Source organism: Aspergillus glaucus, assembly GCF_001890805.1.
Source record: "Aspergillus glaucus CBS 516.65 unplaced genomic scaffold ASPGLscaffold_13, whole genome shotgun sequence".
NCBI classification, from domain to species: domain Eukaryota; kingdom Fungi; phylum Ascomycota; class Eurotiomycetes; order Eurotiales; family Aspergillaceae; genus Aspergillus; species Aspergillus glaucus.
The window spans coordinates 403,763-419,660 of record NW_019170465.1 but is presented as its reverse complement, the minus strand read 5'-3'; the positions used below and the strand labels follow the sequence as shown (position 1 = coordinate 419,660).

At 49.5% G+C, this 15,898-nt stretch overlaps 7 protein-coding genes across 7 annotated transcripts; 5 read left to right on the top strand and 2 right to left on the bottom strand.

The window, feature by feature from the left end:
• The first annotated feature begins 576 nt into the window (after positions 1-576).
• ASPGLDRAFT_459369 (uncharacterized protein) lies at positions 577-1,354 on the top strand. Its single transcript, XM_022546350.1, has one exon. It carries the CDS (start codon positions 661-663, stop codon positions 1,090-1,092), a length of 432 nt encoding a protein of 143 aa, XP_022399804.1. The 5' UTR covers positions 577-660; the 3' UTR covers positions 1,093-1,354.
• On the top strand, positions 861-5,016 carry ASPGLDRAFT_58890 (uncharacterized protein). The gene is made up of 6 exons (XM_022548350.1): positions 861-1,142; positions 1,204-1,258; positions 1,341-2,948; positions 2,998-3,141; positions 3,411-3,500; positions 3,548-5,016. Exons 1-6 carry the CDS (start codon positions 1,129-1,131, stop codon positions 4,598-4,600), a joined length of 2,964 nt encoding a protein of 987 aa, XP_022399803.1. The 5' UTR covers positions 861-1,128; the 3' UTR covers positions 4,601-5,016.
• On the bottom strand, positions 4,786-6,205 carry ASPGLDRAFT_36565 (uncharacterized protein; the record flags this gene model as incomplete). Its single annotated transcript, XM_022544706.1, has 7 exons — positions 4,786-4,805; positions 4,900-5,108; positions 5,195-5,273; positions 5,328-5,416; positions 5,499-5,621; positions 5,682-6,052; positions 6,110-6,205. The coding sequence occupies 7 exons, from the start codon at positions 6,203-6,205 to the stop codon at positions 4,786-4,788; spliced, it is 987 nt and encodes a 328-aa protein (XP_022399802.1).
• A 296-nt stretch (positions 6,206-6,501) lies between these two features.
• Positions 6,502-8,347, top strand: ASPGLDRAFT_173591 (uncharacterized protein; the record flags this gene model as incomplete). Its single annotated transcript, XM_022542797.1, has 4 exons — positions 6,502-6,529; positions 6,588-6,716; positions 6,766-6,791; positions 6,840-8,347. 4 exons carry the CDS (start codon positions 6,505-6,507, stop codon positions 8,097-8,099), a joined length of 1,440 nt encoding a protein of 479 aa, XP_022399801.1. The 3' UTR covers positions 8,100-8,347.
• Positions 8,348-8,421: 74 nt separating this feature from the next.
• ASPGLDRAFT_459160 (uncharacterized protein) lies at positions 8,422-9,331 on the top strand. Its single transcript, XM_022546342.1, has 3 exons — positions 8,422-8,772; positions 8,821-9,140; positions 9,212-9,331. The coding sequence occupies exons 1-3, from the start codon at positions 8,572-8,574 to the stop codon at positions 9,270-9,272; spliced, it is 582 nt and encodes a 193-aa protein (XP_022399800.1). The 5' UTR covers positions 8,422-8,571; the 3' UTR covers positions 9,273-9,331.
• Positions 9,332-10,053: 722 nt separating this feature from the next.
• ASPGLDRAFT_48465 (Bax inhibitor-1 family protein) lies at positions 10,054-11,443 on the top strand. Its single transcript, XM_022546901.1, has 3 exons — positions 10,054-10,287; positions 10,355-10,425; positions 10,506-11,443. Exons 1-3 carry the CDS (start codon positions 10,138-10,140, stop codon positions 11,098-11,100), a joined length of 816 nt encoding a protein of 271 aa, XP_022399799.1. The 5' UTR covers positions 10,054-10,137; the 3' UTR covers positions 11,101-11,443.
• A 358-nt stretch (positions 11,444-11,801) lies between these two features.
• Positions 11,802-15,003, bottom strand: ASPGLDRAFT_67369 (uncharacterized protein; the record flags this gene model as incomplete). Its single annotated transcript, XM_022549126.1, has 7 exons — positions 11,802-12,602; positions 12,655-12,883; positions 12,939-13,293; positions 13,355-13,428; positions 13,959-14,593; positions 14,653-14,900; positions 14,952-15,003. 7 exons carry the CDS (start codon positions 15,001-15,003, stop codon positions 11,802-11,804), a joined length of 2,394 nt encoding a protein of 797 aa, XP_022399798.1.
• Between the last annotated feature and the right edge of the window lie 895 nt (positions 15,004-15,898).

Below are 15,898 nucleotides of genomic sequence, written 5' to 3'. Positions count from 1 at the left end.
ATGAATGGCAAAGCACTCAATGCACGATACGCGGACGTGTCTCCAGAGCAAGCAGTCCTCCAGTAGGCAGGATTCGGTGCAAAGAAAGACTATGGGACACTCTATCCAAGATAGACTGCATGCAATCTTCCTTGGCAATCCTCTGAATACGAAGATATTTTAATAGCTCAGGAGCTAAACCTTCTGTGGATCACGCGAGAATGCAACGAACCTGATACATCCATTGATCCGCGCAAACCATACAGACCATACAGACATACAAACCGCCCCCAAACAATGTGCCTAACCGGAGATATGCGCATGTACGAATGAACATGACGAAGCCGCCCCATAGGGCGATAGGGCGTGCACATCACCCGCGCTGCGTAGAGTTAAGAAATGAATGCTGGATTCCGCCAGTTGGATCGGCATCGGCATATCGGCAAAGAAAATATCCTGTTGGCTCGGTTTCACGATCTCACCTCATCTCATCTCAGTGACAGGTTTAAATAGGCTTGACAGACCATTGACAGATATAAGCCACATGCATAGCCTGTACTTGTACCATGTACAGAATAGGCCAGTTGTCAACTGGCCAATGGCGGAAGGGAACAACAATGGCTCCGGAATGCGGCCAACCCTGGCAACCCGTTAATCAGCCGCCAAGCAAGTCTCGAACAAATGAGATCATCGCATGCGGCACGTGCAGCTTACATTGCAGCGTCGATGCAGCGAGTGGGATTGAGAGAAGGGGAAAAAAAAAAAAAAAAAAAAAAAAAAAAAAGAAAAAACAATAGTGTGTATGGCTGCTATGGTTTATTGTGCCTGATAGGGAGTAAGGGGAAAAAAAAAAAAAAAACGGGAATTTCTCCGGTACAGTGGGAGGGCTTGTCTTTTTACTCTTCACGATGCGGTCGACTGGTCATCCTGAGCTTCTTTTCTCAGCACCAGACCTTCAATAACTCCTTCGTCCTTACTTGCTCTCTCGTTTATTTATTCTCCTATCGCTATATATATCCAACATATATCACTTCATTTGTCAAGGAGACTTTCCCGACTCGTTCTATCGATGCCAATTTCCTGCTAATTCTATACCCCGAAGTCGCTCCGTGACGGCGGCCTGCCCGCCAGGATTCCTACTGCTCCAGGATGAAATTTGCCAAGTTCGTTGTTCTCATGATATATATGCGCGAATTCCCATAGGCACGAACTGACTATATTTAGAGAATTGGAACAGGAGCTAGTCCCTGAATGGCGGGCCAAATACCTCGACTACAAGGCAAGACACCGGAATGATACAGAACACAAAAAAGAACCCGTTTGGAACTCGAAACTAACCGATGCGTCTTTTCTGTGTATAGGCGGGCAAGAAAAAAGTCAAGGCCATTGCGCGCTCTTTGCAAAAAGCGAGTCGCAGTCCCTATCCCCAACCAAACCGTCCATCCTCCCATCATGGCCATAAACGATCTCTGTCCGGATTGACCAGCGAGCAAACCGTTCCTCCAACGCCCAACCGTCCGTCAGACAAGCGGCTCACTCCCACAGATCCGTCGCAAAATAATTACCCGACGCCGTCTGCAAGGTCAGGGAATAATCCTGCATCGTCCGGTCCGCGTTCCACGCCTGTGCCACGTAGCGCAGAGCGTCAACCGCTACACTCCCCGGGGTCGAGATTCTCCGCTGCTGCCGTTGGGAGCTATGGAAGCATCCTCGCATCACCGCAGCATGGCGCACCCACTGCGTCTGACATGGCATCGTTGGAGCTACCCGATCCCGCCATCGACCCTCGCGATGATCAATCCGATAAGATGGACGGCGACGGCGACGATAAGGATCACGTTCATTTCACCACCAGCCCCAGTCGTCCAGAGAGTCGGGGCCCTTCGTCAGTCTCCCCGCGCCATGTTAGCCTCCCTAGTCACTCCGATAAAAGACCATCCATACCGAAAACGCCTGAGCCCGGCGCGACGAGAAGGTCTCAACTCTTGAAGCGAGTCTTCCCCCACCAAGATGCGGATCCATTGACGGAAAAACAAGGGCAATTCGAAGCTCCTCCATCGTCGGAGGTCGACCGGCGTCAGGACGAGTTTTTTGCTTTCTTGGATGAGCAGCTGGAGAAGATCGAATCGTTTTACCACATGAAAGAGGAGGAAGCTTCCCAACGGTTACAATTGCTGCGGCGGCAATTGCACATTATGCGCGACCAACGAGTCCAGGAGGTTGTCGGAGCGCAGAAGAAGTTCGGGAAAAGGAAAAATGGGAAAAAGGACGGTCCGAATCCGAAAGCCCTGACTGGGTTAAACGGCCATTTGGTGAAGGATGTCTTGACGGGACGGAACCGATTCGGGAAAAACACCGAAGCGCTGGCGCAAATGGCTACAACTACACCAAGGACTCTTCAGGCACAGGATCGTGAATCAATCACTCGTCGAAGGGATTTCTCGCGTCGGCCGGAAGAGGAAGAGTTGGATGAAGCGGAGGAGGAAGATGATGAAGACTCGCCCAATGTTGATGTACCATATCGCTCGGCAAAGAGGAAGCTGAAACATGCCCTCCAAGAGTTCTACCGTGGCCTCGAGTTGTTGAAAGGATATGCCTACCTCAACCGGACGGCGTTTCGGAAGATTAACAAAAAGTATGACAAGACCGTCCAGGCTCGTCCCACTTTGCGTTACATGTCGGAGAAGGTCAATAAGGCCTGGTTCGTCCAGAGTGAAGTTACTGAGAACCTGATGGTCGCGACGGAAGATCTATACGCTCGCTATTTTGAGCGTGGGAATCGTAAGCCGGCAATCTCCAAGCTGCGTCGTATCGATAACAAGTCGGGAGATTACTCTTCCAACACTTTCCGCTCTGGTCTTCTTTTAATGGCAGGTATATTGTTTGCGATTCAGTCGTTGGTCTATGTTGGACAACACATGCGTAGTGGGGATCCCACTCTTCATGTTCACACAAGCTATTTACTGCAGGTCAGTCTTCTGCAAAGGACCTGCCGTCGAAAGGTACTAACGCGATCAGATTTATGGAGGCTATTTTCTCGTTGTTTTCCACTTTTTGCTCTTTGCTTTGGTTTGCATGGTCTGGACCAAAGCCAAAATCAACCATGTTTTTGTTTTTGAGTTTGATACAAGGCATGCATTGGAATGGCGTCAGTTATTAGAGGTATGCGAACCCAATATTTGGCATGAGCTTGTCTAACGCGCAATAGATACCATGCTTTTTCCTCTTTCTCCTGGGCCTGTTTATGTGGCTCAATTTTTTAACTGTTAATGCTATGTATATATACTGGCCGGTGGTCCTCGTGGGGCTGACCCTAATCATTCTCTTTCTACCGTTCCGTGTGCTCTACCATCGCAGCAGACAATGGTGGGCATATTCCAATGTGAGGTTTCGCATCTGGGGTGACCTTTATCACTTACTAACGAGAACAGTGGCGTCTGGTTCTCGCGGGTTTATATCCTGTTGAATTCCGTGATTTCTTCCTTGGAGATATGTACTGTTCTCAGACATATGCTATGGGTGTAAGTGCACTTTGAAGTGTCAGCTGCGCAGTACTAATATTCCCCAGAACATCGAACTGTTTTTCTGCCTCTACGCAAGACACTGGACCGATCCACCTCAATGTAATTCATCCCATTCACGCCTTTTGGGATTCTTTCAATGCCTCCCAGCAGTTTGGCGTGCCTTTCAATGTTTGCGCCGGTACGCAGACACGCGAAACCTGTTCCCGCATATGATGAATTTTGGCAAATACATTTTTTCGGTCCTCTATTATGCGACCCTGAGCATGTATCGGATCCAAAGGATCCAGCGATTCGAAGCGACATTCATTACATTCGCCTTGCTGAACGCCGTTTACACTTCAGTGTGGGACTTGGCCATGGACTGGAGTTTAGGCAACCCCTACGCTAAACACCCTCTCCTACGTGAGGTCCTAGCATTCCAGCAGGTATGGGTGTACTACGTTGCCATGGTCCTGGACGTGATCGTACGATTCAACTGGATCTTCTACGCCATTTTCGCCCACGATCTTCAACACTCAGCCGTACTGAGCTTCGTCATCTCATTCTCCGAAATCTGCCGACGAGGCATCTGGACGATCTTCCGTGTCGAAAACGAACACTGCACAAACGTCCTTCTCTTCCGCGCCTCCCGAGACACACCCCTACCATACGACCTTCCCAAACCACCCGAAGAACCCGACCACCACCGACCCGAAGACGTCCAACTCCAAGAACAACCCCCAAGCACCGGTACCACCATCCAATCAAGCCCCAACCCCGAAGACCTAGAACAAGGACCTGTACCGCCAACACCTGCCGGCGCATCCATGCGCACGCGTCGCGGGTCTCGCGCAGCAGCCGGTCTTTCACGCGTTGGATCGATCGTGGCCGCTGCACACGCGCAGGACTTTGAGCGCAGGAAACGGCCTGATCAGATGCATCCTGCTTCTGTGTCGCAAGGGAATGCGCAGACTCCGGAGGATTCGAGTGAAGAGGAGGATGATCCAGGGGATGCGGATGCGGGTGCGGATGCGAACCGGTATGCGGAGGATAATTTGGAGGATGAGTTACCGTTTGGGAGGACGAGGACTCATCGGACGCATGAGGATGATGAGTAGGGTTGCTATGTTTTTGTTATTTCAGGAGGGATCTGGTGTTGAACATTTGGTCGGTAATTATATGTAACGAACTATGGGAGGATCTTTGATTGGTAATGCTGGATTTGGGGTATTTGGGGTGTATATAATGTAGTTATGTTCTAGCCATTTTGCTATGATAATCGTCATACAAAAAGATATGGTTCTCAACTCTTGGCCATCTTCTCTATCGTCCACCTTCAGCTCCCGTCCCTTGATCATACAAAGTGGTCCAATGGTGCAGCAACTCATCCACCTCAGATTCAAGATAAGCCTCAAACTTAGTCGCGCGGTGCGCATGAGTCCGAGGCTCAAGCTCCCAATGAGCTTGTTCACCTCCCAATGAGCTTGTTCACCTCCATATGCAAGCTCCTTTTTATCCTGAATCTCCTGGCCCTTTTGTGACCCAGTATCGCTCCTGTCCGGAAAATCCCCAAGCAACTCGGCAATCGTACCGCTGGGTCTGCGAGGCGGTTCATAGCGGTTGTAGCTATAGGTCGCTTGTGTGTTGTTAGAAGATAGAGCATGGCCATCCTGATTTCGTCGTTTTGCTCGGAAAAGGATTGGGCAGCAAACGTAGTATAAGGCGAGGCAGTAAGTGAGTTCTGAGTCTGGGGGTTGAGCTTGCTGTTGATCTTCGGGGTTGTTGTTGCTGCTGTTGTTTGTTGGCGGAACTGGTGGGAGTGCATATGCCCTTTTAGTAACATACACAGATCCAGTGTTACTTGAGGCAATGCTTTGTGATCGTTGTGGTTGTGGTGTCGGAGAATCTCGAGGTTCGCTAATGCTAGCGGTGCTCTGTGAAGGACCAGTTTTAGTGCTGCAAATGGCAGTTAAACTTACTGTATCTCTCAGTATCCGGGAGGGATTATTCACATACTTTACAGCGTCATCGGGACTCGAATTTGTAGGGTTTGTCTGTCTATACCTTTCCCAGAAGTTAAGCTGTTGTGAAATCAGGTCTTTGATGAGTCTCAGTTGCTCTGATCCCTTTAATGCAGCTCTTGTTTATCAAGCAATATCAGAAGTTCACTTCACAAATGAACAAATGACCGATACCTACCTCTGCTCAGCTTTCATCCTAGCATAGATAACAACCTGCATTATACATTGAAGATTACTCTTCATCTCACTCAATTCCACCCGAAACACCCTAAGACGCGAATTCTGAAGCCCAAACTTGAGCAACCCGACCGTGCTTTCTGCATCCTTGAACATTTCCCGAAGAGTCTCGAAGATCAATGAGCATCTCTCCACTATCTCGTTGGCTGTCGTAATGGCATTCCTCGAGAAAAGCGGCTTTGATACCTGGCCTTCATCTTCGAATACCTTGCCAATTTCTTCGAGAATGGTTGACGTGGTTCGCACCTGAAAGGCTGCGTCTTTGACTTGTTGTTTCCCCGAAGCTGCTGTGTCGCAGAATTTGTAGAGTGTCTGCGCTAGTGTAAAGCCGACTGTGGCTAGTTAGATGATGGATGCAGCGGCTGCTACCGCCTCCATCGTGTTTTCCAGGGGGGATTGTGCTTCCCGAAAAGTGAAGAGGATGGATGTGGTGAAGAGGTGAAATACGGCTGAGGGGGTCGACATTGTCAATACTCAGCCTCAGCCTCGTGATGCGTCCAATGATGGCAGCGTTGTACAAGTAGTGACAGCTTGTTGGAGCAATCGTCAGGAACTTGGAGGGATTATTGACAATACTATAGGGTATACAAAGCAAAGATATATGTGGCCAATAGATAAATATGGTCCAACCCTAATCAGTCACCATGAGATAACATCAGACTGAGCTCATTGTCACGTCCCTAAGCCGAGAGTCAATACCAAGAACATTTCCTTAATTGCTTCCATACTAATTACTCGAATTCTCACGGATATAATAAGCAGCCATGGATAACCAGTTACCAATTCAGGGTGAGTACGACATGGCTCATATATACACTCTCAACATCCTAATTGAGATGGCAATCAGAAACAGACATTCGCAAGGACGTCCCTGAGGAGCTCGCTAAAGAAGCTCTGCGCATACGGGATATGTTCGTTATCGATGAGACCAAACTAAAAGAGATCACCGGTCGTTTTCTTTCGGAATTACGAAGAGGTAGCTTATCCACCATGAAATGGATAGAGCCAATACTAATGATTACCAGGCCTAGAAAGCGACGATAGTGACATCGTACGTGACAACAACCCTTCTTCCCTTGACAAAATACTAACTCCCCAGCCAATGAACGTAACCTGGGCCATAGGCATTCCCACGGGCCACGAAACAGGCACATACCTCACCCTTGACATGGGCGGCACAAACCTCCGCGTTTGCGAAGTCACCCTCACCTCCACCCCCGGCGGCTACGAAATCATCCAGTCCAAATTCAAGCTCCCCGAGGATCTCAAAGTTGGCCTCGCGGACTCGCTCTGGGAGTTCATCGCGGACTGCCTATACCAATTCCTGGAAGAACACGGACAACTTGGAAACAGGGGAAAGAATGAGGTGAAGCTACCGTTGGCATTCACGTTTTCGTTTCCAGTTACGCAGGAGAGTATAAGGCATGGGGTGCTGCAGCAGTGGACGAAGGGGTTTAATATCTTGGGCGCGGAGGGGAAAGATGTCGTGCTGCAGTTAGAGAGGGCGTTGAAGATGAGAGAGCTTCCTGTTGAGATTGTTGCGTTGGTGAACGATACCACGGGGACGTTGATTGCTTCTGCATATAAGGATCCGGAGATTCAGATTGGGAGTATCTTCAGCACGGGGTGTAATGCGGCTTATATGGAGGATTTCGGGTCGATTTCTAACATCGCGCATCACAAGCTTCCTCCAGACACACAGATTGCTATAAACACTGAATGCGGTGCTTTCGATAACTCCCATCGCATCCTCCCACGCACGTCCTTCGATCTCGAAATCGATAATACATCTCCCAAACCCGGTCAGCAAATCTACGAGAAGATGGTCGCGGGTCTGTACATCGGCGAAATCGTCCGCTTAATCCTCCTCCATCTCCACGATTCCTATGGCCTCTTCGCAGAAAGCAACGACATTACCCGCCTCCGCATGCCAAGCGCAATCGACTCTTCTATCCTCTCCAAACTAGAAGAAAACCATTCCTACAACTCTGACTCTTCCACTGAGATCCAATCCCTTTTCCGCGACTGTCTAGGTATTAACCCAGCGTCCTACGAACTCAATCTGTGCTGCTTCGTTGCGGAATTCGTATCTACTCGGGCGGCGAGATTATACGCGTGCAGCATTGCGGCAATCTGTAAGAAAAAGCAGATCAGATCTTGCTCGGTGGGGGTCGATGGGTCTGCGTTTACCAAGTATCCACGGTTTAGGGAGAGGGCTGTTGGTACGTTACGAGAGATTTTGGATTGGCCGGAGGGGGAGGAAGATTTGATTCGTTTTAGGCATGCGGAGGATGGGTCTGGGGTTGGGGCTGCGTTGATTGCGGCGTTGGCTGAGAAGGTGGGGAGGCAGGAGGGATGATGTTGTTGGGTTGTGGTTTCTGGAAGAGTTTATCGATTCAAAGTCCAGCTTCAACTCATACTGTGTCTCCCACACTGTTTTGTCCTTCACTTGGTTATGTCAGGGCATTCACTGGCTAAATGGAAGTGCTAATCATTAAACCCCTATACACCCACCTATTATCTTTTCTCCCTTTGTCCCTTTCTTCTCAATGCCAACACTGCCCAACCTTGTATCTCAACACCATACCATCACCCTTTATCTCAAGCTGAAAGTCAAACGTGAGACGTTCTGTGATTCAAATATCGTCATTATTTTTCAATGAAGCCCAACACTCTTACACCGACCTCAACCTGTGGAACGGCCTTATCAAGACGCAAAGCGGTGTGAAGTTCAGCCTGAAGATTTGTTTTTTGCTAGTTACGGAAGTCCAACTAGAGGACCTACGGAATACCCAGCGGGGATCACCCCGGTGCACTTCGGTAAGAAGCAAATGATATCCCTAAGCGCCCCAGCCGATTCAGATCACCCACAAATTTTCTACACCCCAGAGGAGTTCACGGATGTTGTTCAGCATCTAAACTCAAGCTTCACCTGCCCCATGGCTTTGACTGCTGACGCTACCGATTATTTGTTCCAAATTTCTAACCGTCACCCGGCCGCGGCACAGGAGCTCATGCGGTACATTTATTCAGTGCGTATAACCCTATCCATGTCTTTTACATGGGCTCACATATTCTAGGCTTATCAGCCAAGAATAAAACACGGAGAGATATTAACAGTAGCCCAATACCACGTTGTTGAAGCCCTAGAAAACCATGCCACCCTGTTTAATAGCTTGAACACATACCCCATTTACCGGTCCTTTCCCTCTGCCGACAGACTCACGCCGCAAGCAGTCGGGGTACTACGAGATACGCTGTTGTACAAAAGTATTCCTTGTGACTTGAACCAGCCAGGCGTTCGGTTGTGTTATGAGCAGGGGTGGCTTCACTCGGAGCCGGCAGACCCTACCAAGCCCGAGGATCTCGTCTGCGTCTTACCGTCAAAACTCCATGAAAGGTAAGGTCTATATCTGCACTGGTATTCCAATGCTTCCAACCAAATGAAGCCCAAGTTGCTAACCCTACCAGATTTGTTGAATTTAGCTTGGAGGCGAGGACCCCGGGATTTTTTGTGCATCGAAATCCATGAGATCTTGAGGTTACGTTTGGAAACGAGTATTCGTGGTGAACTTGGTGCCGCAGCGCAGAGTTGACCTCTGGAAATATGCCGCGTTTGATGATCCATTCGCAGCAGTATGGGAACCCGTCAGACTTCCACCAACCATCGTGAGACCCGGTCGAGCAATACGCCAATCTTGTCCACCAGCTCTATGAGCTGATCCATTACAATGGAGGTGCTATATGTGTGTGTTTTAATACCACCACACACCACCACCACAATTCCTTTTCCAACTTGCATCATGCAGCATCCGCGATCTACTCGGGATGTTACTTGAGCTAAACATCTAGGGCATGGTGCATTTATCTAACACCTATCAGATAGTCATGGTCCTAGCGTAAGCCTGTTACGAAGCGACACTGCGACGGAGTTAGGGAGTAGTTAAGCAATACCTATTTACTCAAAATGGACCCAGAGGAAACACTCCAGATTGGATAGATATCAAACACTAGATGATGCCATGTATATATATCCAAGAAGACAACTTCTTATTTATTCGAGTGTACTGAATCTACTTACCATTTGGCGTAGTATCCCTCCCAGATAGTTCTAGAAAGCATTATATTGCACCGATCAAAGATATCTCAGCTTTCCATGGCCCTTTGCAGTTTGCACGATAGAATAGAGGATAACCAAACGGAGTTAATCTACATACAGAGTAGTTTATCTCCGATCCACGTGACATAGACGTCACATGCCAATGACTGCGCCTCGCCCGCCTTACTCCGTATCCGTACTCCGTAGATCATCAACTCCATCGCGCATCCTCTTTAACTGTCACATTTTCACCGATCTTGTCATCGACACATCTAGCACCTCAACACGATTGTTAAATATGGCTGCCAACGCCAGATACGAACAGGCTCCCCAGCGAGACTCCTTTGAGGAACGGGAGTTCTCTCAGCCCCCGCCGTCTTATCAAGCGACCCCAGAGTTTCCCAGTGCGCCTCGCAGTGAGGGAGACAACCTGCCTGATGACTTCAAGGTGTGTACCCTAGTATACAGGAAAAAATGGGGTTGTTTTGGAATCAGAGATGTGCTAACGGAAGTAGTTCGGTGGTACCGTCGCGGAGGCGACCCTTCCCATCCGTATGCAGTTCGTCCGGAAGGTGTATTCGATCTTGTGAGTACTGCCCAAGATTACGAACAGGATACAAATGGGGGAAGGAAAAAAAAAGGGAGGCTAACAAAGGATGATAACAGGACCGCCCAAATCCTCCTGACCGCCGCCATGAGCTCCATCTCCTTCTTCAGCGAGGGCTACCGCACCTGGATCCAAGGCAACTTCTGGCTACTCATGGTCTCCCTCTTCGGCGCCATCGGCTTCATGCTCGTCACCTACTGGAAGCGCAAGAGCTACCCCGCCAATCTCCTCTTCCTGTCCGCCTTCACAATCATGGAAGCCTACTCCATCAGCGTCGTGACCTCGCTCTACGAATCGCGCATCGTCGTGCTAGCTCTTGTGTTTACGCTCGGTATCTTCGTTGCTTTGACTGCGTTCGCGTGCCAGTCGAAATACGATTTCACGAACTGGATGCCGTATCTGTTCGGTGGGCTTTGGTTCTTGATTCTGTTTGGGTTTATGGCTGCGTTCTTCCCGAGAAATAGCACTATGGAGCTTGTGTATGGTGGTGTTTCGGCGCTGATTTTCTCGGGCTATATCCTTGTTGATACGCAGTTGGTTATGCGGCACTACCATGTTGAGGAGGAGATTGCGGCTGCCATCTCGCTTTATTTGGATATCCTCAACCTGTTCTTGGCTATCCTGCGGATCTTGAATAACCAGAACAACAACTGATTTGTGCTGACTGCCATGTTTCAGATTGCAATAATGAGGCGCTTGCTATCTTGAGGTCGTTGATTACTTGTTTGGGCCTACACGAGAGTCATTCATTAACAAAGCTCGCGCCTTTACAGTCTTTACCTTTTCTTTGCTTTTGGTTCTGTCAGCCGCATATTAATTCCCTCTGTCAATGGCTTGTCTTTTCTTTTATAGGGTGCTCAGGTTTCTTTTAGCTCTTATATATAAAATCATACCGTTTCATCTGCCTTCCAACCAAACATCAAAAGCTTACCAGACTGCTCATAAGCGTATACTGAAAGTCAGGCATAGACATCTCAGAAACCAATATTTTCATTAAGCATACTCCAAAAAGCAACCTCTAACCGTAAGAAAGAAAAACAGAAACCTGAGCCTGAATTTAGAGTAGCGAATTTATATAGTCCAAGAAAGAGGGAAAAGTCAAACCAAACGCCTTGCACGGTCGTATCAGCAAAATAATTTCAACAATAACGATAAACACGCTTTGTGTCAGTAGTTATAGCAACGAGCAACAAGGGAATTAATGAATGCAAGTCTAGCTGTAGACAAAAAGACAAGGAAGAAGAGAAACGAAAAGGCTGTAAGCAGTGGATGGGACGAAGCAAGTCCAACAGTAGAATGAAGAAGCAAGGAAGCGAAAGAGAAACTGCAAGTAGCAGGTAAAGCGTAGAATCGAACTAATTCGAAGCAACGAACACGGAATTTGTAACCAGCGACACAATCATAACACAGCCACCATAGACAGCCAGGGCAAGACTTAGTCTGCGAAGCAAGTTTCTACGCCACTGGCGTCGACCATGACGAACGATGCCGCCGTCACTGGGCACATTCTCCTGGGACTGGTGGTCGTTATCGTCGCTACCGTCATCTGCTTCAGTAGATGCGACTTCGTCATCGTCGCCCACTTCGTCGTCTTCCTTCATGAGTCGTTGATGGGATGGAGAGTCGGGGGAAGAGATTCTGTAATAGAAGAGACCCGGGAGGATGAAACTGATGCTAGTGCTACCTGTGCTGCCAACATAGGCGAGCACGGCCTCGAGTGACGAGACGGTCATGGCGGCGATGTAGCTCACAATAAGGACTGACGTCGTGATCACGGAGAAACGCAGATCGCTCATGGGTTCTGGCGAGCGGCTGCCTCTTGAGCCCAAGAGAGGGTGGCGGTGAGGGGAGTTGTCGTTTCCATTCGAAGCCTTGGGTCTCCAGCGCAGAACTGCGTCGACAGAGGCCCGGCATGGGTGGCATTGAAGGGGATATGAGAACATGACGAGGATGACGATGGCGGCCCGTCCAATGGTGGCCCACAGTCCAGGAGGGTACATTCCAATGATGTTCCCGCTCACGCTGTTTCCAAACGAGAGGTATCCAGTAATGGCCACCAGGATATAAGTTGAAGCGGCGCCTCCAATACTAGCAAAGACGACGCTCGTGGTGTTGAAATGGCTGCTGTCGCGGATTTCGTTGAGAATGGAGAACATCTGTGTTCGTTAATTTTCCGTCAAGACGAAGGAAAGACAGCACATAACATACATTTTGGTGGCATGTAAACGCAAAGATAGTGACGGGAAGACTGCTTAGCGTAGGAACAGCACCTGCCCATTGGATGACACGGATCGGACCGCGATCGGCCATCGTATCGCCTTTGATGAAGTGGTAAAGAACCAATACCACCAAATAGCCAATGCAGGCCAACGCGGCGAAACTGGTGTATTTAAGGGAATCCAGACGTCGAAGGTAGGAAAGAGGAATAATGATCAGCCTGTTCAGAGTCAGCATTCTGCCTCTTTGATATCGCAGTCCATGATATGACTGACATGAAAGCTGTTACCCAAAAATGCCTATCCACCAAAAAGTCATAATCCGGCTCACCACCAACGAAACCTTGAACAACTGCCGGCATCAGATCTCCGATGATAATCAAGTAGCTCACCCCGACACCAAAGCACTTGATCGCGATAGCGGCATCGAAGACGACGGAAGCGTTGGGATAGGTGATTTGCGACAGAGCAAAGAACGACGCAGACCCTCTCTCCAAGTATTGAGCACAACGCGACTGCAGATATAGACCGAATCCAGCCGTTATACCGGACCATATAACGACGAGGACACCGAGGACGATTCCCATGTGGGAGATGGCGAGGGGCATCGCCAGAACACCGGCACCGATAACTGAAAAAGCAGACCGTCAGAACAATCAATCTGGCTAGCATAACCAGACAATCCAACTTACTTGTGTTGACCAAGTTGATCACACTGCTAGCCCAACTGGCCTGGCCCTGATAACCAGCGACTTTCCTCCGCGGTCTATCCAAGACGTATCTCCGGTCAGAAAACCATCCATCACACGACAAAACGGACAAAGGAATACACACCTCCATGATGGAGCCCGAGATCCCTCTCCATTGCCGAAACCAGCTGTTACGTCGTCGTCCACCATTGTCGATAGATGGTGGTTGTGAGATGGACCGATATGAGGTGATAAGGATAGCGGTCACGGCTCGAGGGGAATGCGTTAATCAACCGAGGGCGATAATGAGCACAACCACCATAGTGTGTGCCAGTAATAGAGTAGTAAGAAGGAAAAACACAAAAGAAAAGCGAGAAAGAGTGGAGGAATAAATCAGCGATGATAACACGAGAGGAGTTGGCGATGCAGGGATCGCATTGCGTGAGGCGGAGTTGCCGGCGGAAAATGTCGACTTTTTTCTTGGCCGCTTTCCTCTACAAGTACATTTACTCCGGACCTACGGGGTATACAAACAAACAAACAAATAAGAAAGTTATTTCTCATTATTCATTATTATAGCTAAATTCACAGCTTCGACTTCCCCCACCCCGGCTGCTTCAGCAATGCAATCGACTCTTCTTCCACGGTCCTCGTGTCCGATGCGGTGTTTCCGGCGCGCTTTCCAGGACCGGGATCGTTGTATGGGTTGACAGCGCGCACTGTCTTGGAGACTTCCAGGATAGTTCCACCCTTGACCTCGAATTGTTGTCCCTGACCGGACTTGTCACCGATAACCTCGCCGACCTTGTCCTGTTGCACCAGTGCCAGCATCACCTCGGCCACCTCATCGGCGGTGACCCAGGTGTCCGCCCCGTCGATCATCTTCAGCTTCTCCGGATGGTCCGTCCACAATGGTGTCTTGATAACGCCCGGCGCCACACCTGTAACACGAATTCCGAAGAGCTCGTCTAGTTTGGCCATGGAGCGCACGAAACCGCTGATACCGTGTTTGGTGGCCGAGTAAATCGGAGCGGCGAAGGATGCATTCTGGCCGGCGATACTGGAGATGTGAACAATGTGCCTGGGCTTCTGGGAGTCACGATTACGCAGGAAGTGGGAAATGGCGAGTTGAGTGACGCGGATTGGGTGTGTGAGATTGATATCGATCAAGCCGTACCGGCCACCAGCGGGAGAGTCCTTACTGGCCTGGGTTCCAGGAGGCCGCCAGAAGTTGGTCCAGTGCTGTTGCTCGTGATCAGCTAGGCTGCAGTATCGATCTATGAAACACCTGAATGTCATACCGGTTCGTAGATACCAGCCCCCGGACACACGAGGTCGATCTCTCCGAATTCCTTCTCTGCGACCTCGAACATCCGCTCAAGCTGCTGCCAGTCGGTCACATCCGTCTGCTGGAAGACCGCTCGGGAGGTGCTGTCCTTGCCCGAGTGCTTGCCGACAATAAACTGAGCCTCGGGGCGGAGACCTAAGTCCGCAATGAGGACATTGCAGCCGTTCTCCAGCAGCAGACGGGCGAAACTCAGGTTGATTCCTGCAGAAGTTAGAATACTGTACAGGTGAAGTTGCTCTTATCAGATCATACCTGAGCCAGCACCGGTCACAATGGCTGATCGTCCTTTAACCGAGAAAGCCATACTAACGACTGCTACCCAGGTGTAGACGGATGACTGTGATGAACGCGGTGGTACAGGAATTGGGACATGGTAAGCACCGAGTATGGAGTATTTATACCCCGAGCTCATTCACCCATGCTCCATAGCCCCGGCTCGAGTGCGTGGCTGCAATGACCGCAAAGGGCATGAGGGGACTCGCGGGGCAGACTCCGAGAGTAGGTGTGCCGAGCGCGGAAGGAATGCCGGGGTGTACTCCGTAGTACTACTCCGCGTTCTAGATACACTGACCTGTAAAATCACCGTACGGTCTATAAAAAGAGTCTTGCTGTTTGGCTCTAGCTCAGATTGCATTATCCTTGCATCCTGGACAGCCAGCTCATCCGCACGACGTGGTAGGAGCTGGTCCTGGAATCCGTGCATAATCTGGCTGGAGGACCCATTGGGCAATCAGAGTCCATAATAGAAATGCTCCACCGGGTTGGTAACCTAAAGGGTGCAGTGGAGCAACTTATTCTCATCAGTGTTGATTTCCCGGAAGTTATCCAAGCTCATTCTCGAAGTACTATCTACTCCGGAGTAGAAGCAAATGGAATCGAAGCGCAAAACTCAATTGACATCATTTTCCTATCTTGCCATCTTCCTTGCCCTTCTTACTGGTTTGCTGGGGGTATGGTGTTCCCTTTCAATGCAGAGTGCACTCTGTACAGCAGCAGCAGTAGTAGTAGTAGTAGTAGTAATAGTAGTAGTAGTAGTTGCTATTTTACGTCGGAAAAGTGGCACGTGCGCTGGTCACGTGCCCACAAAGATCCCGGAGCGGAATATACGACGGGCGAAGCGGACTCGCCTATCTAGTAGCTAAGCTAATTCTATCATACATGCTGGCAAGGGCTCTCCCGTAGGAGCCCGCCTATGATTA